Here is a 25,151-nt window from a genome sequence, read left to right as displayed (position 1 = left end):
TAGTTTCATTTCGGTAGGTAAAACTCTCTCGTGTGTCCCCCACCAGCACCCAATGCCGGCCTCTCTGTTCACTCTGACTCTTCTCTCTGTCTCCTACGACGGGAAAATCGAACGATCGGAAGGATACCGGCGTCCTTCGATCGATCCTCTTCTGTGAATCATCTGAAATCTTTAAAGCTAAACATACCGAGCAATGAAAGCGATTGAAACGATTCAACTTACAGAAATGACAATGTCTGCTTGCATTAATATTTTATCGAGTCAATTTCAATGCAAGCAACTTCGTAATTTCAACAATTGTGAAATGAAAAATATGAACCCGGTCGTTTGACCGGCAGTGGTACGAATTAGTTTCATTTTCTAAATTTAGGGCATTCTATTTTGAGGGGAAACTTTGTTCAATTTTGGGAATTTAAAGCATTTTCTTTGGGGAAAATTAGTTGCAATTTTTCGAATTAAGAGCATTCTGTTTTGGGGGAAACTTGGTTCACTTTTGGGAATTTAAAGCATTTTCTTTGGGGGAAATTAGTTGCAATTTTTCGAATTAAGAGCATTCTGTTTTGGGGGAAACTTGGTTCACTTTTGGGAATTTAAAGCATTTTCTTTGGGGGAAATTAGTTGCAATTTTTCGAATTAAGAGCATTCTGTTTCGGGGAAAACTTGATTCACTTTTTGGAGATTTAACACTAAACCTCTGGAAGCGATTAAAATATTTCAGCTTACAAAAGTGACAAGGCTCCATTTATTTAGATTGTGTGCAACTTTTATCGCAATTTATCTGTTTGGACAAAGACATTTATCGAATCAATTTCCATGCAAGCAACTTCATCATTTCAATAATAAAAATATGAAACTTACAAAGGAACAGGTAGAGAGAATATCTCTTCGGATGTTCTTGGAAATTCTTCTTCTTACCTTGTACCGGATGAATCAGAAGGTAATCTCCAGTGGCTTCGAAATATTCGAACAAATTGGGCATTCTTAAGTAACAAGCATGAATCGACGAGAGGGTTCTGCGTGGGAGCGTCTAAAAGAAGGCATCGGCAATCGCGTAAAACAGAAACGATCGCCCGAGGTTCACCGAGAGTGTCGACATCCTTCCTTCGAAGGAGGCGAACGCAGAGAAAGAAAGTTTGAATTATTATTTGTCGCGCGGGTGGAAAGTTTCTCGTTAAATTGACATCGGCGTAGGCAAACGACGAGCGAGACAACCCATTAAACGACCCAATCTTCCGACACGCTGCTCTTCCCTCGTGTTATAATGTTCGTTCGTCGCTTAAAACTCTGATGCGACAACGAAACGTCCATTCATGTCTCTTCCTGTACGGTGTTTAAAAAATTCCTGCCAATCGCATTCTCATTAATAACCCATCGATCTCCCAGCCTCGGGTCACTTCCTGAAACGCAAAACTCATCGCCGATAAAATCTTCTAGAAATCATCAATTTGAAACTTCTCCGAGACAATTACATCGAAAAGCCACTGACTCTTACTTGTTGACTGTAATTTATTAGCTTTATATCGACTCTAATTAAATTTTAACGTTTCGAACTGAGAAAATTAAACGCTTTACGATTCTTTGGACAGTAAAATAGGATAAGTAAAAGCAGTAGTTTCACTCTTTCCGAAACGTTCGTTCGTTTTTTTTTCATTGATTTATGAATAAAGATGGAATAATCGGGTTAACTTGTAAAAATCTCGCTCCTCTCGTCGTTTCCGAGGCAAGACAGCGAAGAGTGAGGTAATTATCACCGGAACAAAGAATTTCTACGTGTCTTCCGCGAGCCGGTTTCGAAGAAGAAGTCTCGGCCCCGTGATTTTGCACGGTTTGCTCGCTCCTGCACGCTCCCTCGAGCGGCTTGGAAGCGATTTCGGACAATTAACCGAGGCCATTAACTGTAAAGAAGAAAAGGAGCAGGATAAATGCCGGCCATTGTGTCTCCGAACAAGAGCATGAAGAGAAAACCCGTGTAATCGGTCGATTTTTCGGCGTCGATCGTGGAAATGGGCCGCGGGGAGATACATAAGCGCGAAAGAAATCGATATCTAATCGAGCCGAGTGTGGGTAATTGGAAAGTATGTACTCGTCCGCATTCTACCTCGTAAACCGTTGCTAATTATTCGACGTTAAAACGCGTGGGAAAATTAATTTATTCCTCGCTTCTTGTTCGTAATATTATTAATGCGTAAGTCGCTTATTGAGAATACATCTTCCTCGCTCACTCTGTCCGTCTCGAAACGCCTCTGGAGTTATTTTCTTTTTTAATATACTTCATGAACTGAAAATCCAGGCTTTGCAAATCAATTTCACCCTTCTGCAGCGTCCGTGCTAAGAGAAGTTAGCTAGAAGCCAGTCTCTTCGATCGCCTGCCACTTCCACAGCAAAACCAGAATTTTCTAAACCATAATTAGTAGACTGCGAACAGCTTCATGCAAAGTAAAAATGTTCTGCGTCGATTCGAGGCTACGGGAGCCAACTAGAAATCGGATTCTGTCACGAGCAGCTTTGATAAATTGAAAATAACACTTGAACAAGATTTCTACTGTTTCCAAAGTTTCACCCACACATTTTTAAAACTGTCAGAAGTTCTTTGTCTGACGGTAACGCGTCGACTTCTACGCGAAGTAGGAAGTAGCTTCGGTGAAATTGTAGCTGACAGTTTCGAGATTTCTTCGATCCAATCAAAGTAGATCTTCGTGACGTATTCGGTTGGGAGGAGACAGGGACAGGTGAATTTTCAACGCGAAGAGAGAGATGTTCGGCAGTGTTCTGCCTGCCAAAAACGTTCGCCATGCCGATTTGTCATGCACTTTCACCGGCGCTTAAATAATAATTCGTGGTGTAACCATATTTTGGTGCGCGAACGTGTTCCTCGAGCAGCGAGAGTGTTCTAAATAAATAAAGAAATGAGAAAGATAATTAGAGCTGATTTCATAACGAATGGGTTTCCCAGGCATTCGGAGGAAAAGGATCTCGATCCGAATGAATCGGACTTCGCAATCTCTGGAACTGTTCCGTTTTAATGGATCGATTTTTCCAACGATCACAATGTCCGTGTGCGATTGGCGGTCGCGTAATATCCTTGTGCAAATGTTTTCTCACACGTAACACACCGCACCGTCGCGTCGGAACGTTCACATCCGGTTTAGTGATAGGGCCGTTCAAGGACCGGGACGTAAAACTGGAGAATTCGTTGCGACAGCCAACAGAATTCACGGAATTCTCGAACATAATCGATAACCACCGTGGGCGATCGACTAGGATTCCATTCTCCACGTGTCTCCCAACAGGTAACTATTTTTCGGAGAAGAGTATGGTGTTTTTGCTCCATTTGCACGGTTACTAATCGACGGTGACGCGATTTAGATTCTTCGTACAGCTCGCGCGTGATTTATCGAGATGGCGTCCCCTTTCGTTAGCGCCTGCGTTAAATAATGAAAATGCCAGTGGTGAGTTGTTGATGTGCGAATTCGCCGGAATATCCTGGCTTCAAAGGATTTCCGAGTCGTCCGTGATTGCGCCCGTAATTGTGAAAGAGTGGTCTGAGTGAAAATTTAAAAGAAATCACTTTATCAGTTTATTTTCAACGAAATTTATTCAATGTAATCTTTACGATTTTGTCAAAATTGAACCGTTGGATAGTGCTTCATTCATTTAGTGTCAGAATCCTTCTCCTTTAAATATCTCGAAACAAGAAATATGACTTGGACCACCTTCATAATTCTGGGCAAATGAATGAACAAATATGGTTGTAACTTCTCGGGAAAAAATCCTATCGAGTTCAAATTTGCTGTGTAAATAGTTCAAACTATTCTGCTAACAAAAGGCTGCATCCCCTACTTGAAGAGTAAAATAATTCAACTTGGAAAAATATAAAATGCATCTTGAAATAATTATGAAAGTGGTCTAAGTTTACCCTTCTCCTTTCATAATTGTGAACACAATTGTTACATAGACAAAAGGCTGCCAAAGTCATTTTCGTTTAAACAATAATATTCCTACAAGCAGTTAAAAATTATTTCAGACCAATTCCACAAAATTTTCAAGAAGATCTCATAATAAACAATCCGAAGGATTTTCACAACCTATTAGAATGATCAGACTTTATCTCGAGCAGTTGCGTTGTGGACTGGTAGAAAATGGTGTACAATGTCCGCAGCAACGCCGATAAATTCCGCAGCCGGCCCAATTACACCGAACAGTAATTCCGTAATTGTTCTACGGCGCGCGGTGCGGTGGATCCGGAGGAAAACCGTGTGGACGGGCTCGTTTTAATCGCAGTTATAATCGGAGTTCGTTTTAATCGGTGCCGTTGCACGAGGTGTTAGAAACGTTAGTTATATTCGATTCGAGGTGGGGAACATCCGGACGCGTGACGCCGGACACGCATTGCGTGACAACGCGTGTTACAAAGGAGTGTGCAGGCACCATTCGTGTTACATTCGAGTGTGTATCGATGAAGAAAGTAAGAGTTCGCTTGGTTCGACGGGAAGGAAGTCGTGTGGATATTTCAGTGACGTTGCCTCTTCGAAACCGTCCGGGCGAAAGCGTCTCTAGATAAAATTCTGTGAGGCGTGCTGCGCCTACGACAATATTTCTTCCCGTGCCTTATCCGCCGCGCCGCGCCGGCTCTGTCCGCCATCTTCTTTCTCCCTCGAGCGTAATTTCCATCGCTGTGCCACGAGCACAGTTCGACAGCCAAACTCAGTTTCCAAAAATTTCAAACTTTAGAACTCGCAAAGGAGATTACACAACCGACACATTCTAATAAAATTTTGGTGTGATATAGAACTCGAAAAGAATATTTGATACGTTCATGTTAAGGGGGTGAAAATAGCCCTCAAAGTTGGGGTGAAAAATCCATTTGAAACTACTAGGCCTTGAAAATTTCAAAATCCAATTCGTGTGTCTTTGAATGGCGAATCTTTCAGAGTAAATCGATTTTTAAAAAAAATAATTTGTTTAGAAAATATGTGAAGACTTCATTAAAGTTCGACTTGCATCGTAAGAACGAAGATGGCAACGGTTGAAAATGATTCGTACAATTAAAGAAGAGGGAGTTCGGATATCGTAACACCTTGAAAAAGTGTAACATCCGCGGAGGAACGTCGTCAGGAGCTAAAACCGACTCGAGTCAATGGCATAATACCAGACCGCGAGGCAAAACGAGAAAACAAACTGGCAAATGGGTTTGCCCGAATGGAAACACCATTCATTTCCTCGTGTGTCTGGCACAAGAGTACGACCTTAACCTGAGAACGTCAGAATCCGAAGGAAATCAGGCTGGGGAAGGTTTTCTGGGAATGTTCCACGGAACAATAGTCGTCGAAAATAAATTTCGCACTTTTAATTACCAACGCGACGCCGAACACCGTCGAACTGGTGCGCGGGATACATAGTCGACGAGTAGAACAATCACGCTTCCCACGAGACATGGTGTTTCTTTGCTTTGTAGACTGTCATGCGACGCCTAGATACCTAGAAACGGGAGAAAAAATTCGCGACTGCGAAACGCCTAGGTGCTGTTGCAAAATTCAGCTCCAGAAACATTTGTCAACGACTTATTTAGTAATACAAGAATAGAAGACACTTTTGACAATTTTTGTGAACGTTGAAAAAGAACGACTAATTCGAGGACGAGGATATGAGTAATTATGCGAGGAACGTCCGGCGACTCTCGGTTTCATTCCGCGATTTGCATAAATCGGTATGCGCACGTTTTCGCCGGCGAAAGCAATTACGCGACCGGGAATCGCCGCTCCGCGGAATTGTTTTCCGAGAGCGGTCGTCGTCGCTCCCGGATCGATCGATCCGTGATCCATTTCGATCGACGTTGCGTCACGTGTTTGTCATCGGGGATCGTCTGATGCAACCACGGAAAAACGGAAACGGGATTTTCACGGATAATGCGAGCTGCAACTCGTTTTTCTCGGTTAAGTATGTGGACTGCGGATATTCCAGAGGCATTTCTCACATTTGTAATTTGTACTATAGGAATTTGATGCATTGAGAGATGAATGTGCATCGTTCAAGCTCAGCCTCCACGAAAATATAGAAATTAACATTTCGAACCGTTTTAATTAGCGTGTCGAACCTCGATCTTTGCGGCTAGTCCACTTTCATGAACGAATTACTTAGAAACTCAATGAAATATGTACACGTGCACCCCGTGTAATGATAATCGCCTGAAAAAATCCAGCAAGTGGAGTGCTCGCGATCGAAGATAAGCTAACAAACCGGCGAAAAACTCGTTGCGGCCGAAAAGAAGAAAAGGAACAGCTGAAAATCGTAGAAATCGCGTGTACAACGGAATTGTTGTAAATCCTCCGGTGAAAACCGGCCTGGTCGGTGAATCTGATATTCGTTTCTGCGATTTCAGGGACATTCGAATCGGTTTCTATCGCATTTGCCGAGTGGAGAGTTCTGTGATCGTTTTCCATCGCGCGGACGATCGACATCGCGAAACAGCGATACGCATAATGCGGTAATTTAAGATCGAGAGTGTTCACACTGTGGAGCAACGATAAGTATACGCGCGGATGGATCTATAATACGAAATGCCGTGCCGTTGGAACGCGGCGCGCGTTCACGGGCAAAGAAAAAAGTAACTGGGTCGTAGAGCTGGCAAGATCGCCGGATCATCGGTGCACCTTTTATTTATCCAGACGAGTCTGCGGCCAAACCCGCCTAGAGTCGTTAGAGCATAACTTTCTCCGTGGACTGGAAAGTCCAATGTTTCCTTCGTCGTGCCGCGCCGGCCAGTGCGAACGTGTTCCACCAGGTATGCGCGGAAAATTCGCTGGAAATTATTCTGGCCGACCACCGCCACTCGTCTTGACCTTAAATGTTTGCGATCGATGGTCTTATTCTTGGTAAAATTTGTTGGAAATTGTTCTGAGCATTCTTCGAGACTGGACCTGCTTCTAGCAAGAAGTAGATAAATCGTTCTAACACTGATCAAACGTTAGTACACAGTGGTTCATTTTTAGAAAACAAAGAGACGAAGAAAGCAGCTTCAATGGAAGTCTTTCGAAATGTTTTTCGTAATTTATTTAATCCTCAAACATCAGTAATTTATGGTCAATTAATGGTGAATTCATTAGAAACCTCTCCGAACAATTTCTCCAATGTGTCTTACTCGCTCTTGTTAGAACCGTGTTCTTCGCTAAAAAATCATTAGAAATGATTTATTCGATACGAAGATCTACGAACATTTATATCATCCGCTTTAATGCAACTCTCATAACTAGCACACATTCCTTTATTACGCGAACGATTTGCATAATCCGTGAACTACATATAAAAGCATAAAAATTCAATGAATATGTAAAATTAACTCGGAACCATTTCGAAATATTACTATTATCGAGAGTGCTACTTCGAGGCTGATTAATTCACGTCACAACTAGAACAACGCCGCGTGAACACCACTATCACCGCAATTTATCAATCTCATTGTACTCCTGTTTCTCGATCAGATTCGACCGTAGTCAATCAAACTGCAGCCCTATCTAATTACCTATTATGACTATCGTCTAATTACCGTCCGAGTATCTGCATAATTACTTCGTAATTACCGGTCTTCCACGTTCTATCGACTGTTCTCCTAATTAGGGCCACGATTTCGACGTTCCTCCTCGAAGAAAGCAATTTCTCGGCTGTTTTGCCGCTTCTGTATTTCGTTCGCGATCGAATCATCTCCAAACGATTAAAACGGCAACAAAAACCGAACTGCACCTGTCCATTTTTGCGGTAAATGCATAAACTCCACGGTAATCTAGCAATAATCGAAACAAAACGATTTGCATACTCACAGCGCGGCAACTGGTAACGAAACATTCACGTGACTCTAATTATATTCGCGACAGAGAAACGTATCAATCCCCGGAAAACACAATCTCGTCGTAATTGCGGTTCGTTAACCGATGCGATAGTTAAAGTCGAGGCAGTAAACGTCGATTTATCATCGAATCGCAACTTTCGAATCGGACGCATCAACGACACGGTCACCGTGCCGATCATATCGACCGTCATTTTGCACGAAACGGTTTATCGAGGAGTTCGTTCCGCTAATAAAATCATTGAACTGTTCAACAAAACCGCCGACATTGTTTCGAATGCATTTTCCGGGTTGAATCGGTGGGAATGAAGAGACAGAAGGACGTCGGACGTTATGTTGGACTTGATTATGTTCGGTAGGACGTTCTTTTTGTATCGATTATGAGAATTTATACTCGCGTTAGGGTACGGGTGAAATTATACAGTGGAAGATGAGGAATTTGAGAGGGAAAGTGTATCAGTGAATCACGATCGTCACGTTTGGGGTGACATCACTGTAAAAGTGAAAACAAATCGTGCTTACGTCGCAACGGGTCTATGTGTTGTTGTTGTTATTAGTTCCGATTTGCATCAACGCGCGCGGAATTAATTGCGCTTCGATGCGACCGTAATTAATGCTGCTAAATTGCAACAAACTAGAGTGAAATGGATATTGATTTTCTTTCTTGATGCGTTTTATATGTAGGCTGGAAATAATGCAACAGTATTTTTTAATTCATCTAAACTACCTACTGTTTCAAATTACACCTGTTCATTCGTATGATACATGCATTTTCCAATTTTTGTCGACAAACTCTGAGAAAGTGGAATGAAATAAACTCCAATTTTTAATTGGGACAGCCTTTGTAGATGTAAAACAAATGAAAATTGTACAAAATTCTATCGAATTTTCTATTTTAATCTTTTTTGGACATTTTCATAAAGCATAAATGTATAAAATCGTACACGTTCTTCGGTTACTCGTTGACTGACGTTGGAAAGGTGATATTGATCATGTGAACACATGCTGGCCGTTAGGGCAACGTTGAATTCAACAGGAAAGTACAGTTTCATCGAAGTTACCGGCGTGTAAAGACAATTCCCCTGCCGAGGGACAATTAACGAATGGACCTGTTACACTTCGACCATCTGTTGATTATGCCAGGCTGATTATGCTTTCAGCTTTCGAGCCAGATACGGAGAGGAGAGGAGAGAGAGAGAGAGAGAAAAAAGCGGGGAGAAAAAGAATAATGGGCTCCTTCCTTGACCCAGAAATCCGAAGAAAATTAAAATGTGGTAATCGCGAACCTATTCCGGCGTAATGTGTGAGTGCCTGTAAAAACGCGGGTCGGCTTCTTACGTGTGAACGAGACTTTACTTTCTCAAGCACGCGACCGCCACCGCCGTCACTCCTCTCTTACTTTCTCCTCTGTGGGGCCGACTCAAAAGTAGGTCCCAAATAGGATTAAACGATCTTTTAAAGACCTTGCCACTCGATCTGTTAACTACCGTCTCACCTAATCAGCTTTGTCTAGCCATAATTTTCGGATCTTTCCATGTGTGATAGCGAAAAGCGAAAAGAAATTTCTAAGAACACTGTTACCTTTCTGCGAGACAAACAATTCCACAAATAATTGTTTTAATTGTAGACCAGACCGGCCGTGCTGTTCGAGATATCATTTCACTCGGTTAAAATTCGGAATAATCAGCTCGAGGGAAAGTTAGTGAATCCACGAATATTAACGCGATTCGAAAGAGTTACATAATCCACGCATTAGAGTGAAATCTCGACGAATTATGATATAAGACACTCGAAGGATTCTGCGTTAAACACATGATTAAACATAGTGAAGCGCTTTCGGTGAAAGTTGTCGAAAATTTGTTGGATCAACATCTCGAAATCTTTTGCAAGGCTGAAATGTATGCTCCAGATAATAATTAGCCTCGTAGAAGTTAGCCCGCCGCTTGTTGAATTAAATCATTTCAACAGTTGTGCCGAGTTGTGCTAAGTTTGAGGTACTTAAATATTTAGATCTCCAGGCCCTCCAATTTTAAAAGTGTTTGTCACGTTGTGTAGTAAACCAATTGTTCTAGCTTCCCAATAAAGTTCAAATCAAATATTAATATTAATATTGATTAATATATTGAACTAGACGATTTGAACCTTTTTGGGAAGCTAGAACAATTCAGTACAAAACGCGACAAACATTTTTAAAAAGTAATTTCAATCTAAATATGAATATTTGGAAATTCGAGGGCCCGGTGATTTAAATAATTATTATCTGGATCACACATTTCAGCGTTTTTAAAGACGTTATCGTTATTTTAAGAGCGTCCGGAATATTAATGGGAATCACTGCACATAATAAGCAATATTTACACGAAGATGCGTTTAAATTGTTCGGTCCGGAGCATCGTGTGCCATGCACGGACCGGAGCATCGAGTAATAGTTTTTGCGGGGGTATGCGTGCATGTACATACATGTACATCGACATGGCCGGTTCTCTAACTTTCTAATCGATGCCTGCCATTGTCTCATTCGTCTCGGATAACTCAATGACCCGTTCTGGTTAATTCCAGCGGCGGTTGCCCGTTTAATTGGCCTGACGTTAGACGCGCTCCACGGTTGGAATCTTCGAACCGCGACCAGGCGGGGTCCTAGAAAACGAAGAAGAAGAAGAAGAAGCGGTTAGTTCTGATCGGCAGGCTTCTGACACTACGGTCATCTTACTTTCATTGCTTTCGACGGAAAGCCCGGCTGTCGGACCGGCTGGCTCTCTGCTCGTTTTCATCGGCGAAAGTGAATGGAACGCGTCCATGTTTCTAATTGGCCCATCGGCATTCGACGCGAGGCGCCGCGCACTTCGTAATCGATATCGCGATGCCAGTCGAGTCGTTCCGCCGGTGAACTCGATCGAACATATCGCTTTTACCTCCTGGACCTTCCGTCAATCAGATAATTGATTAATATGGTTAACTTCTCAAACTTCGAAATTAAATACGGAATCAAAACTGTATGAATACTGAAAAAAATGTTAACTGAGTTTTTGTTGAGATATACATATGTATTTCTGTCAATTCTCCATCTCAGCTCTCTGTCTCTATCTCCCTCCTTTATTACAATTTATGGATAGACCGTATGGCGATTAACTTCATTAACCGATTGAATCAACCGTCCATTTTTCAATGATTACCTTTTTTAATTGTACACAATAACTCCAACTCTGGTTTCGCACTACAAATTCACCCTTTTGCAAATCAGTTTCACCCATCAAAAATATTTAAAATTCAATACTTATTTACTTAGATTAAATTAATTATCTATTCAGACACACGCGCGAACGGTGTCATTACTGCGAGGGAAACACAAGACTCGATTCTCAATCCGCTTCAATAAATACATATGTAGATACTTTCATTTTCAAAGTTTATTAATCAGAAAATGGCTACAATGAATATACATATCTACACACTGTTCTCATACATTACTAAATTAATGAATTGATAATTACTAGACTGCGGATCTTTATGCATTTATAGCTTCTGCACATTTTCAAGGAAGGCTAGAATATAAAATTCGATCGAATTTTGTACAATTTTTATTTGTTTTAGATCTACAATGCCTGTTCTCATTAAAAACAGAATTTCATTTATTTCCACTTTCTTAAAATTTGTCTAGACAAATTGGAAATGCATAAACATCCGATTTTTCTTACAAAAACTTACTTAAAAATACTTTATTTGCGAAAGGATGAGATTGATTTGCAAACAGGCGAATTCGGAGTGCAAAACCTGTAATAGATTGAAAGCAATACAACAACATGCTTAAATTCTTTTAATGTTTTCACGGTTTTCAATTACGCTTACTTATTTCTGTCATAAATGCATAAAATCCATTGTCTACCAACAAGAGCTCGTTCAATAATTAATCAGAATCGAACGAACGCTTCGTTCATTCAAATTCATATTTCGTTTGTGTTTCGCAAAGATGACAAGATGGTAAAAAAAATGTCGTCGTTGTTACGGAATAAATTCACCGTTTATTTAGCATACATTCACGTGACTATATTACTCGACTTGAGGATAGTTGATACGCTGTTAACTCGAGGAACAATAGTAGGAACAGCCGCGACGAGGAGAAGAAGAAGAAGGAGGAGGAGGAGGAGGAACAGGTATGTACGTAGAACACCGAAGAGAAAACACAGAAGAAAATATAGTAGAGTGTGTGTTTGGTAAACGATTTTCACTCGTGTTTTCCGCGCGCCGTTTGTTTGCGTGTCCGACCGGAAAACCGGAAATTAAACGTTTATTGTTATCACCTCCCCGCGATTCCATTCGAACGGAAACGGAACTCTCGACATCGTTTTCAAACTAAAAGATACCCTAAACGAGGCAATCGAACGCTGAGCGTACCTGTTGCTGTCGCCGATTACAATGGGACGCCGCTGGAAAACCTCAGTCAGTAACGAAGAAAACGATGGAACTTGGACCGCGAAAATTAGACAATTAACTCTAAAAATTCCTGCAGCATTATTCAAAATATTGTTTACATTATTAAACATGTTGAGATTATTCTAGATCGGAAGAAACGCTTCATTTTCCAGTTAAAATAGCTTCGAGTGCATCGAATTTCGTGTAAATTTCAAATAACGGGGACAGGAGAAACGTAAGGGCTGAAAACTCGCGACCGTTAAATAAAGGAAATTTTGAAAACTCGAAGGAAAGTAAATAAACTTTAAGAAGAACGAAAACTTCGTATCGAAAAAAGAAACGGCGAACTTTTGAACAGATATCGTTGTAACTCGGTGAAGAGCTGGCAGAAGCAACTGCAACTAAAAAACAGACAAAAATGAACGTTCCAGAAATAGGATGGAATTTTATTAAAAAAAAGGAGAAACGTTCTATAAAAACGAAGAATTTTATTGTGCGTAGATACAATTTCAGAAGAAATGATAATCGAAAGAGGAAGAGAGAAATGAGAGGCTTGCCAATTTATTTAAATAAAGAAAATTTTAGTAAAATTGTTAATCGACGTACTAAATGTGTCGTAGAGGAGATTGCAAATGGATGACAGAACGAAGAGCAAATGGGAAACGCAAAGTTAAGAGGAGAAGAATTTCCCGGTGGGCCGACCAATCGTTGACCTGTGTCACTAGCAGCCGGCGAGACTTTTGCAAAAATAATGACGCCGCGTTCAACGCGTTGGAAAAACGCATGTTCGTCCCACGAGACGGTCTATCTGGCCACAAAACTTTTTTACTAAACAAACAACAATAAAAAAAGTTCATGAATCTCCTCTGCAAATTACATAACAATGCGCACTCTTCTCTGAAATGAACGTGGCGAAACAACGTAACCGAATAATGGATTATGAACGTTTCTTAAACACGAACGAAACAGGAGGAAGAACAAAATTACACTTCATCTATTCACGTGTGAATAAACAAATATTCCAACATAGCAGATCCACAGTGAATCTCGTAAAATGATCGCAGGATGTATCGAAACTACTTTCCAGTTTTTTTAAATCGTACGCGAGAACATGAACATAAAACTGGAACCAGCGGCGATTATCGCAGTCCTACGCACTTCGAAAAGCTGTCTGAACGACACTCATTAAACCTAACTGCGGGAATAGTTTCGATCTAATAATACCGCCGGAAAAAATCAAGTGAAAAGCGATTCGGTTTATCGGAAAAGCAACAGAAACGATCGGCGAACATCTAGGATGAAATGTGCCCATAATTATGCCCGTATATTTCTTCTTTCGAGATATTTAAAGGAAAAGCATACTAACATTAAATGAACTCCATATAATGTTGAAATAACAAGCACTATCTGACGATTCATTTCTCACAATATCGTAAAAATGACGTTGAAATAACTGATAAACTCATTGTCAGTTTTCTTTTTTAATTTTCACTTCCACAATTATGGGCACACATAGTTAAAGGTTTAGATACAGTCGCCGGAAAAAATCGATGCTCTAGTTTATGAAAAATGGATTCCGAAGCTTATCTCTTCCTCCTCCGCGTGAATCGATATCTTTCGTTAATGTTGTTACAATGAAACATTCTTTTTCGTAGATCCTCCCACGCCCCTCTTCCCCTCCCGGATTCATATCGTTTGCGGAAGAACAGTTACCGAGTCCTTGCAGATATCTGGAAAAAAAGATAAAGAGACTTCGGGAGCCGATCATCCACTGGGAAGTCGTTGTCGATACTTCAAAAGGGATCTATTTACCGGTGGTTCTTTTTGCTTTATCCTGAAGGGGTGGTAGGTATTGCTACCCCTTCGAGGAAGATTAACCACCCCTGATCGATCACGGGTCACGGTAGAGTTTTCAACCGCTTATTAGAACCTTATCGATGCTATACGGTGACACAATTCGTCGCAATTTCGTAATTCGAGACATCGCGCGATAGGGGATCATTTTTGTAATCCGATAAATTAATTGCGACAAATTTAGAAAATTGCTTGGAACTTGATTGCACGTCGCAGACGGCGCCCTTGCTAATTGAAATGTTGAACGCGTGAGGAATTTTACCAATAGAACTGCATCGAACTCTTCTCGGAATAATAAAATTTTGTGAAATTCGATGGTTTGTTTAAAAGAGTTCTAGGGAAAGGAAGTGACTGTTCTTGCAGTATAATTCGAAACAAATATAGATAATTATATATGTATACTTGTTAGTTTCAATAATCATTGTGGAATAACAGAATGTTTTGCGAGTCCAAGCAGGTGTTCGATATGAAGTTGTAGTTAAATGGAAGAAAAGGCTTTATTAACTTTCACTCTGAAGTTCTTAATGGGACGCCGCGCGTACGTTGCTACGCAATTAAACTCGATAAATACCTCGGCGTATATAGAATTATATTTTCTAGGTTAGCAGTGACTTCAATGCCAGAACAAGAACGGGATCGATCCCATTAATAAGTGAAGACTATTCTAAACCGACTCGGATATCCTTCGTTTACTGATACAAATTGCTTCGTTATTAAAAAAATAACATTCTATTTAAAATCATTCGAGAAACAATCTACTAAAGATCCTTCGCAGTCTACTTACAAGCACGACAATAATCATTTCAGGCTGTAATAATTGTTCGACTGTGTTTTATTTCTCTGAATTAAATATATTCTGTTGGAAGTCTCACAAATTAGTCGTGTTTCTATTGATTGATTGATCGATTGCTCGTTTTCCTTTTGTAGGTACTTACTGAAGGACTGATAACCTTATGACAGAAACTCTGGATCGCTGCCCTGGTTGGCGTCGAGCTCTCGATCAAACGAGACGTGTCCGGTATGACCCATGAAGCCCAGGACCGCGCTGAATCGATCCACAGAAGAGACGGTTCGATAATCTGGAGACGATCGTTTACCGTACCTGCCCAGGTAGAATCGATTCTCCCTCGGAACTACCTCCACCAATTTTGGCAACGGCATGCCTACATTTTGGGAACCGTCGCTGCGACCATACCTCGACCAGATCAAGGAACCTGCGAACCAAGACGGCGCCATTTTTTAAACTTTTCTCTCAGGCTGACAGAAACGGAAATAAAAAATTGACGAAATTCACCCTTCTGCAAGTTAAATACACCCTTTCGAAAATCTATGTGTATTTCAATCTTTCACAAATAAAGTGTTTCTACAGATTCTGCACTCCAAATTCACCCTTCCGCAAATCAGTTTCACCCTTTTGCAAATCGAATTCAACCTTCTACAAATATGCAAAGTATTTTTACAGGTTCTGCACTCCAAATTCACCCTTCCGCAAATCAGTTTCACCCTTTTGCAAATCAAATTCAATCTTCTACAAATATGCAAAGTATTTTTACAGGTTTTGCACTCCGCATTCACCCTTTTGCAAATAAAGTATTGTATTTACAGGTCTTACACTCCAAATTTACCCTTTTGCAAATACACCCCTTCGCAAATCAGTTTCAACCTTTTGCAAATCAAATTCAACCTTTTGCAGGTCTTCATCGTGTGAATAGTATTTGAGAAAATTGAGTGAATTTCATCTCGTGTCCGAAACAGTGTCGTTTGGAACTTGTGACTCCCGCGAACATCTTGAAGAGCAACTTGCAAAGAGGTGGGCGGCCGACTCGTGGCGTAGAATATTCCGCGCGTAATTACAGAACGGTAAGACCAAACCCTTTGTTATGGTTTCTCGGGAACCGGTAGCTAATCACCCCGATAAATCAGAGCTGAAAGGGCGTGACCATCGGAGCGACTGCGAATTACACACGCGAGAAGGAAAGCCGATCTTCGAACCGGAAGAGAAGGAACTTCTTTAATTGGGAACAGTCCGCGGATTGTCGCACGATTACAGACCGCCCAAGGCGACGAAAAAAAGGGTTTGCTCCCTTCCACAGTAGGATTCTGTTCGGATTTGGTTCGCGGAAGAATTCCGTCGACCAGGAACCGGAAACGAAGTAATTGAAGGACACCGTTTCGCGAACCACCGCAATCCTTCTGATTAGAGAACAAACGGCGAAAGTCCGAGCCAACGAAAATTACTGGACACCTACCATTGTTATATCGAACGCTCGAAACGCAATATGGTCCACAAACGCAACACTAAATATCACGATAATATCGATAATAGTCGTTATCATAATGTAATGTAATCTGTAATGTTCTTGCTGTTTCATTCGAACTATCAACGCAGAAGAGAAAATTTTATCGAACTCTGCAATCTAATAACAATTATTAATCCTCACATCGCTTTCAGCTGATCACGTCTGTAAAAATATATTTGGAATAAAGGAATAATTGGAAAATTGATTGACTCGTAATTGCCCCCCAATACATAAAATATATAAAATTCGTTTGAAAGCTCATATTGGAAATTTAAATAATTTTTACAGGGTCGCGTTGACCTGGAGACAGTGGGAGGGTTAAATGATTTATGGCAGATTCGTCCGAGGGAAGGAAGTATGTTTAAACGAGGGGATGAGATGCAAAGGAGGAGGACAAACGAAAATAACGAATGAGAAAAATTAACGGAGATGATCAAAAAACAAAATATTAGCCAAGGGAATTACAATTTTAATTTATGCCTAATTCCAACAGTATAAATCTGCATTTTCAGAGATGATTTTCAAAAAATGAACCATTGTTTGTCAACTATTTTTAGCTCTCCCACTGGGAGCAGGTCCCACAGGCAGATTTATTTTTAATTCCATAATCCACGGAAATAGTCGTCGTTGGTTCCTCAGCAAAAGAACTTCGTACTCTATTTTGTTCCACATGCCGTGTCAATTAGTGGAATGAAAGTTTTTATACTGGAGGGCGCGTGGCCAATTGCTCGCGGGATGATTCTTCTTTGAAGCGTTGCAATTATGAAACGCGTTGAATATTTAAAGCACCTGTTTTATGAATTACTAAGCAACCCCTGGCAAAAGGCCAATCTACCGAAGGGCTTGACTTCGAAAAATTGTTGTTGTTCTCTTAGACGCGGTAAAAGCTAACAAACAGAGAGGATTCAAGAAAAAAGGGAAGGGGGTTGAAGTAGCTATTGTCAAATATCAATTTTTGGGAACATTGTGGTAAGAAGTCGGATTCCACCAGGAGATTCTGTAATTGTTAATTATGAGGGCGGGAAGTCGTAAATCAGAGGAGGTCTCGTGACTTACCCGCATGTGGTTCATGTCGCTTCCCGTACCGGGTGAGGATGTGGAAACCCTCCGCAGAGGCCAGAAGGGTTAATAGAGCACACGCGATCCACACACACGTCACGAATTCAACGCTCCCGAAGCACGGCACCGACTGAACCTTTCTACTTCGAGGGAGCATCCTCCAACCTGCAGAAACCGAAATGTGTCCAAATATTTTCACCAGTCGACTGCCATCTTTCCACAGACTCAACCCCTAAACCCACATAATTGGTCCCCATGCACGACTCTTGCATTCCACGTACTTTAGAAGTACTCCACCATCTTCAACCTCCTAGCAACCCTTAACTGGACGTTCTCATTCGTACTTAATCATTTAGCTGCTTGCAATTTGTTTTACCAGCTACCCTAAAAAATTTATACGATCTTCTACATGTCTGAGAAGCTATCTTTAATCTTTTACGTTGCTGGCAACCCTTAAGCGATCTTCTCATATCTGCTTACAAATTCTTTCACCCTCGAAATTTGACATAATTGATCCACCACGTCACTTGACTCTTTCTTTCCACGTGCCAGAGACACTTTTTACTCCCCATTTAGCTGGCAAACCTTAAGCAAACTATTTTACACTCAATTATTTTTCCCACCCCGAATCCTAAAAAATTTACACACTCGAGAATTCATAGAATCCTCTGGGTATCCCTCAAAATTCTACATAATAGGTCCCCATCACCCGACTCTTTCTTTACACGTGCCACATACACTTTTTAGTCCCCATTTAGCTGGCAACCCTAAGTGAACTTTCCATTTCACACCCAATTATTTTTACCACCCCGATCCTAAAAAATTTACATAATCATCCCCGTGCAACTCTTTCATTCCCCACGCTTGAACAGTTCGAATACAGTTACTAAAAATTTGATTTAATCCCCGCGAACCAGGACAAATTAACCTCAGCGGTTTAAAAAGTGTTAAATTAGGAAACATGCTAATAAAATGTGTGACTTCTGTTCACCTGGTTCGCGGAGGGTTAAAGAAGCTTCGTTACAACAAAAAACGTCGACAATTTTCAGATATTTACCGCTTAAAACGAACTGAGGGCTCGACTTCGCGATTTTCTCGGCGATTCTTTCCAGCGAGAACGTCTTCCTCGACTCTACCAACTCGGACACGTTCGAACGACCCTCGGAAACGGTAATTTACTTTTCGTGCTTATTAAATCCGGCCGACTGGAAGGAAATCGATTGTAGATCATCGATCGTAGCACTCTTGTCTACAAAATCGCTCGCAGCCTGTCTTTTACCTGTTGCCTTATCCGTATCCAGTTAGTTTTCAGGTTCTCACGGTCACGAAAAACTCCGGCGGGCAATGGGGACCATTTTCCAGCCTGTTGCGCATCGATCGGTTCGCGAAAGGAGATTTTTCACCGGGTGAGATAAGAGATGGAAACCGGAACACGCGGTGAAGTTTGGATAGTTCGACGGGTGTTGTTCTCTCGCGGAAGACTCCCGGAACCGGCGATCAAGCAACACGTAAGAGCGACTGCGATGTAGCATGATCCGTGAAACGCTTTATATACTCGCGCCCAACCACCCACGAAGTGTTCAGACACCCCTAACGGCGACCAATCGCGCGACGGCTCGCCGTACCCTCTCCTCGTTGATTCGCGATGATTTTACCTCTTACCGTCTCCATTTTTGCCGCCCCCGGAACGAATTAGGCGACCAGGATGCATCGGTGACGTCGTCGTCTCTACGCTGTCATAATGGCCGTCCAAAAATCCCACCCCTTGATCTCGCTGTTTCTGATTCAACCCTTCGCACTCGGAGCTGTTCTAATTCGAAAACCGAACTTTTCTTCGGACTGAAATATTTCCATTTTACATGATTTTCTTAATCTTATATCGTACGATACTTTCAGTGGTTCATTAAAATATTAAATGCGTTCAGTAATTAATTGAATACAAATGAAATAGTGCAACAAATGTTTTACACCCTAAAATTTTTGCAGACAAATAGCAGAATAGTGAACTAACAGATTAATTTACATTTCAGGCATAAAAATGTTAAGAATTGTCTGAGATTTCCCTCGGAAATCCTTTGTTGAAGAAACTGTTGTTGGGAATTCTATAAAAGGATAACTTCAATTTATTGCTAACGTCTCTCTCGATTGTCGGAAGTATTTCTCTTGGTCCATCCGATGAACCTAATCGCAGTGGAGCAGCGCGTCCTCTTGAACCCACGTCGGTGTGGAAAATTCAAGGCGCAGCTGCTCGACGACCTAACCGACCATTGAATTTTTCACAAGGCCCCGCAATTATTGCAACTTGCAAGACGCGTTTAATCAAGCTGCAGAGGTCAGGCACCGGCTAAAGGTGGTTGCTTTCTTTATCACTTGAGAAACAACCCTCTGCGTGCCGAACAACATCTTCATGTTGGCGGAATCGTCGAAAATGTTCTGCGATTCGCGACTTTTCCCCTGCGAATGTAGATGAATTTTCGGTACTCCTTAATTTCCAGTAATTGTAAGGAAAGGGATTTTCGTCGAGGAGGAGCAACAATTTTTTCGAATTCCTGAACAACGCGTTCGCGGGGCAATGTGTTCGATTTCTCACGGGTTAACAGCGGTCCCGATCGAGAATTTACCGAGTGTGGAGCTCGTAAAAGACAGCCACATAAAAACCAAATGGCGATCAAAAGGAAATCTTCCGGAGAACGAGTGCATTTTATTTGCTGACTGTCGTCACCGTGATCCGAGTAGCGTGGAGACCATTCTCGCACGATCTGAGAGATAGATTTGCTACCTGGCTGCAAAAGGACAATATTTTCGAAAATTCACGCTGTTCAGGAAACAATGAATGGATCCCAGAAGGTCCTGAGAACAGTAAATAATTTTATTTAGCTCCAATATCCTCATTGTTGGAAGTTCCAGCCAGAATGAATATTCATAAATAATTCGAAACTCGTTCGAAATGTGTCGCAACGAACCGATAATAGATTTCAGAAGTGCATTTTCGATTGTACAAGGTAACCAAGGAGCATCGGACATTTACGTGGTATTACCTGAAGAATCAACGAAAAGCTAGCTTGACGAATTAGAGAGTCGCAGCGGTTAGACAGCATCCGGACACGTTTCCGGTCTTGCCCTGCTCGATTAGAGCTCATCTGCACGAACCTAACCCAGACCTTCTCGGACACCTAGCCCGTATCTCCCATCGCCTCGGTCTCAGCTTCTGTAAATGGAATTCTCAGTGATCAGAGCGCGTTTCCATCCGAGAGAAGAAACTCGCCGCGACACTTGTTGCGCGCCTTCGATCGCTCCGGATAACACCCTAACCCAGAACCCGGCTAAAAAGGGCGCAGTCGAGCTCTCTAATTAATCATGTTGATCTCGAGGATCCCGCGCGGGACCTGTGAAAACAAGAAGAAATTGTTGTCCCCGCACTTTATTCCTCTGGAGCAAAGGGTGACCTCTTATCAGAAATCTGAAGATAATTGTATCGAAAAATAAAAAGCCATTGTACCTTGGAAATGTTTAATCGGTATACGCAGTGGCAAGTTGATTCACGATTTAGGCTAATCGGGGGCGTAGGATTTTTTAGAGAACTTTAATTACTGAAGAAAAACCACCGAATCCTAATTGTCGAAGATCTCGAATGCAGAAATGAATTTTTTTGACGTACCTAGCAATTTCTAAAAATGGGATTCCTTGGAGAAATTTAATTTCTGAAGAAAAACCCTCGAATCCTGATTGTCCGAAGATCTCGAATGCAGATATTAATTTTTCTGTTTTTTACGTACGTAGCAATTCTTATAAAAGCTATACGTTCCGTTTTAATGTGATTTGAGACGTAAACAGTAAGCTTCGCGCTGGTTCAGCGAACAGAAAGTTGTCGGCAAGGGGATGGTTTTGTTGGGACAATTTTTAGGGGATTGTTTAAAGTCTTGTCTTGCCTCGACGGTCCCATTAATCATCGGGCCGGCTCCGTTAATCAATCACCTTCACCCTTTTGTAATGAGAACTCCTCGAGACCAGCTTCTTTCTTCCTGTTGATCTTATCGAGATCTTCCGCTTCGAAAATGTCCAGTAATTATTTAAAGCTCATCGAGACGATTTTCCGAGGAGAAATCTGTTGATTACAAATCCTACTGAAATTCGGTGTCACCAGTACAATTGTGTAACCATCGTTCGAAAGCGGGATCGATTCCCCGTAACACGCGAACCATTAAATCGCGGGGATAATGGAAATTTCACTTCCCCGAAAGTGTTCCTACCGGTTTTAAGAAAAACTACCTCACCTCGCGCACCTTTCTCCTCAAAACCATTTACGGCCATGACTCTGAATGTTGAATCTGCAAGATTCCTACCATCTTTATTGCAAATTCGCGGCTAGACTCACTCGCCAATCCCCTGTTCCCACATTGCGCGTCCATCTTACATTCTCTCTTCCTTTGAACTCCTGTAACAGAATTCACAGGTGTTAGAAAATAGATTCCGAGACTCCAGTTCCATCCAGAATGCAGGAAAGCATCGATTAATAATCATTTGATAAATTAGTGAACAACAGTTTCCACATTCTGCGTCGATCATCCACCATTTTTTCCTTTAAACACCTGAGACAGAAATCACAGGTGTTAGAAAATAGAATCGGAGACTTTTGTTGCATCTAGAATGCCTCGAAAAATTAGAAGTTCATTGTCAAATTAATACAAAAGCAAATTCAGATTCCTGATTAAGAACTGAAGTTAAAGTTAAAATTAGAACGAAAAATATTCTCGTTCGATTTTTCGAAAGTTTACCGGAAAGCGAACCCCTAGAGAGACGATCGTTAAAGAGCACGAACAAAATTCACGATTTCCTGGCAAAGCAAACGCAGGAATTTTCCTTCGAGTTGTAATTTGCGATTTTCAAGCCCCGAAATGTTCGTCGTTCCTGTTTGAAAAATCAATTTTTGTGGGATCAATTCTAATTAAGAAGAATGTTAATATTCGCTGTTGTTTAATTCTAATCTGTAATTACTGAGTAACACACGCTGACATTTTAAACAATATCTCACGGAAAATGAATATTTTATTTTGTTTCTGGACATTGCAAGCGGAAAAGCACAAGTTTCCACTTCTCCGGATATACATTGTTTAAAATGTCAACGTCACATTTTTCCTTTCTAGACGTGTAAATAATTTGTGTTGTAGATATGAATTGTTGATAATTTTGATGGGTATAATAAGCTGAATTTATTTTATTTATAATATGAGCTTGTATCGGACACGATTCAACAGAAAGTATAACAAAGTTCGGATGAATTTTTAAAGATAAAAGCACTGCTTTCTACGCATTCGTGTACATGCAATCAAACAGTAATTCGTTCACTTTGATAAGAATTAAATGAAAATATGATTCACAGTGATTTGAAAAGAATTTAAGTCGGAGATTAAACGGAAAATTGTTATAAAGTCTCAAATAAAATTATAGGATAACGAAGATTAAAATCATCGACGTCTATTAGAATCGGTCACATTTTAAAACAAAAACGCTCTCGGTATTATCTATTATCTATATATAAATACTGAAATACTTGTGTAAAAAATTAAATGGCAAGATAGCCAAGGGAGTGCCTCTCCACATCGTTGGCAAAAGGAATTGTTATAAACATTAACCGGCTAGAAATAATATGCCGCAAAAATACATTGGATGATAGGTCTCTTCTTATACGTAGTCGCTGCTTCAGTCTACATACACGTGTATTACAACATTCGTGGGGCTTGCATAAATATCTGTGAATAATTTCTAACCGTAACAATTTTCAGTAAATTCTGCCAGAAATTAATTGGTTATCATTAACATTCCCTGACACATTATATTTACATTTATCGATGAAAAATAAAGAGTATTGGATATTCATTACAGCAGCAAATGATTCGTGCCGCTTTTATATGGGTAAATATTCAATGAAATTGTTATTCAAGGGCTAAAAAAATTGGTGGGTGTATACTGGAGAATCTGTATTATACAATAAAGATAATTTATTCATGCAAAATAAAGAGTATCGAATATTTATTACAGCAGCAAATGATTCGTGCCGCTTCCCCCATAAGACGCAATGCAAATTCCGGCACGAATTATTTGCTCTTCCTAAACGTCCGTACAGCGCCATTTCGTGCAGCGGCAAAACGCTCAAACTGTTAACCAAATTTAGTTCCGGATCTACCTCTAGATGGCGCTGTAACCGACCAGAACCTCTGTCGGTAACATTTGGCTAACAGTTTGAGCGTTTTGCCGCTGCACGAAATGGCGCTGTACGGACGTTTAGGAAGAGCAAATAATTCGTGCCGGAATTTGCATTGCGTCTTATGAGGGAAGCGGCACGAATCATTTGCTGCTGTAATAAATATTTGATACTCTTTATTTTGCATGAATAAATTATCTTTATTGTATAATACATATTCTCCAGTATAGACCCACCAATTTTTTTAGCCCTTGAATAACAATTTTATTGAATATTTGACCATCCACGGTCTCCGGTTCATCTGTGAGATAATATTTTCTCAGATAGTCGCAATGAACTGAACAATTATTTCGTCTGCTGTGTTCCGGTGGAATGATCACTACAATGAGTATCAAAGTGTTAAATAGAATTTCACGGTGTGCACTTAACGTTTCTAAATGCCAAACCGTAAGTGATCTCACTATTAAAACGTTGTGTCAATAAACAATTAGCTATATCAACATTTTGATCAATCTATACATGAGATTGAGCTTACTGTTAGGTTATACGTATTACAAAGTGTTTCGCAGTATTCTAAATGAATGTTCTGTTATATTTCAGGTGAGATATTCTACGAAACTGGAGGAAGATACGGAAATTCCGACGAATGAAATAAGAAAATATTACAGTGCGAACGATCAACCTCGTAACGGAGTTATATACGATAATAAACCATTCAAATACAGATGCGAAGCTAAAAAAACATATTCATGGTGTCTGTGTGGTCATAGTCATTCGCAACCTTTCTGCGACGGTACTCATAGAAATATCTATCTAAAAATTAAACAAAGGCCCATACTTTTTAAGGTTAAAGAAACTAAGGATTATTGGTTATGCAATTGTAAACAAACTTCGAATAGACCTTTCTGCGATGGGTCTCATATGAGCGCAGTGGTGAAAGCTAAAACAGGTCGCTAATGAACATAATTCATAGGATCTAATCAATAAAGTTTTTATTACTAGTAAAATGTTCGATTAAACCCCTTCCCCGTTCTTTTAATCATTCGATTAGCGAACTGTTGAAAATGATTTATATAATGATTACGTAATCATGAAGGAATTTTATTTCATTGTCATTACAATATTGTTGGACTGCTTTTGTGCCAGTAATTTGCATTGCAGATTTTAGATCGTTTAAATTTTTACTGAAATCTAAAGAAAAAATGTTCGAATCACCAGGTTATATTTTTGATACTATTTATATTCATATTTTTATCACTAGATGGCGCATATACAATGTTTCCGGTCGTGATTTCGTTATAATAAAAACGTAAAAACTGAATGTTATAAATTTAATTCCAAAAATTACAATAATAATTACAAATTCTTTGATATTTCTCTTATAAGGTTTTTTAATTTTATACATTATACACCAGAGATACTCGCACTCCATTTCCTATATGTAAATACATATACCACATATACATATGATATGTAACTGTTTACA

The 25,151-nt window shown here is 40.4% G+C and overlaps 2 protein-coding genes across 2 annotated transcripts; one reads left to right on the top strand and one right to left on the bottom strand.

Annotated features, from left to right (window-relative positions):
* Nucleotides 1–143: 143 nt before the first annotated feature.
* On the bottom strand, nt 144–22,815 carry LOC143215241 (uncharacterized). The gene is made up of 5 exons (XM_076437199.1): nt 18,743–22,815; nt 18,521–18,668; nt 17,461–17,628; nt 15,040–15,318; nt 144–13,980 (listed from the first exon to the last, which is right to left on the bottom strand). Exons 3-4 carry the CDS (start codon nt 17,618–17,620, stop codon nt 15,056–15,058), a joined length of 423 nt encoding a protein of 140 aa, XP_076293314.1. The 5' UTR covers nt 17,621–17,628; nt 18,521–18,668; nt 18,743–22,815; the 3' UTR covers nt 144–13,980; nt 15,040–15,055.
* A 1,041-nt stretch (nt 22,816–23,856) lies between these two features.
* Nucleotides 23,857–24,672, top strand: LOC143214734 (uncharacterized). The gene is made up of 2 exons (XM_076436080.1): nt 23,857–24,112; nt 24,266–24,672. The coding sequence occupies exons 1-2, from the start codon at nt 24,038–24,040 to the stop codon at nt 24,620–24,622; spliced, it is 432 nt and encodes a 143-aa protein (XP_076292195.1). The 5' UTR covers nt 23,857–24,037; the 3' UTR covers nt 24,623–24,672.
* Nucleotides 24,673–25,151: the final 479 nt, after the last annotated feature.

The sequence above is a fragment of the Lasioglossum baleicum genome, chromosome 13, assembly GCF_051020765.1.
Source record: "Lasioglossum baleicum chromosome 13, iyLasBale1, whole genome shotgun sequence".
NCBI lineage: Eukaryota > Metazoa > Arthropoda > Insecta > Hymenoptera > Halictidae > Lasioglossum > Lasioglossum baleicum.
Note: the sequence above shows the minus strand (reverse complement) of the source record. Positions and strands in the feature narration are given on the sequence as shown.

Coding starts and splice junctions, on each gene's coding strand:
- LOC143214734 (XM_076436080.1), top strand. CDS start 24,038: ATGATCACTACAATGAGTATCAAAGTGTTAAATAGAATTTCACGGTGT. Junction 24,113..24,265: donor ACGTTTCTAAATGCCAAACC/GTAAGTGATCTC, acceptor GTTATATTTCAG/GTGAGATATTCTACGAAACT.
- LOC143215241 (XM_076437199.1), bottom strand. CDS start 17,620: ATGCTCCCTCGAAGTAGAAAGGTTCAGTCGGTGCCGTGCTTCGGGAGC. Junction 15,319..17,460: donor GCGACATGAACCACATGCGG/GTAAGTCACGAG, acceptor CTTGGTTCGCAG/GTTCCTTGATCTGGTCGAGG.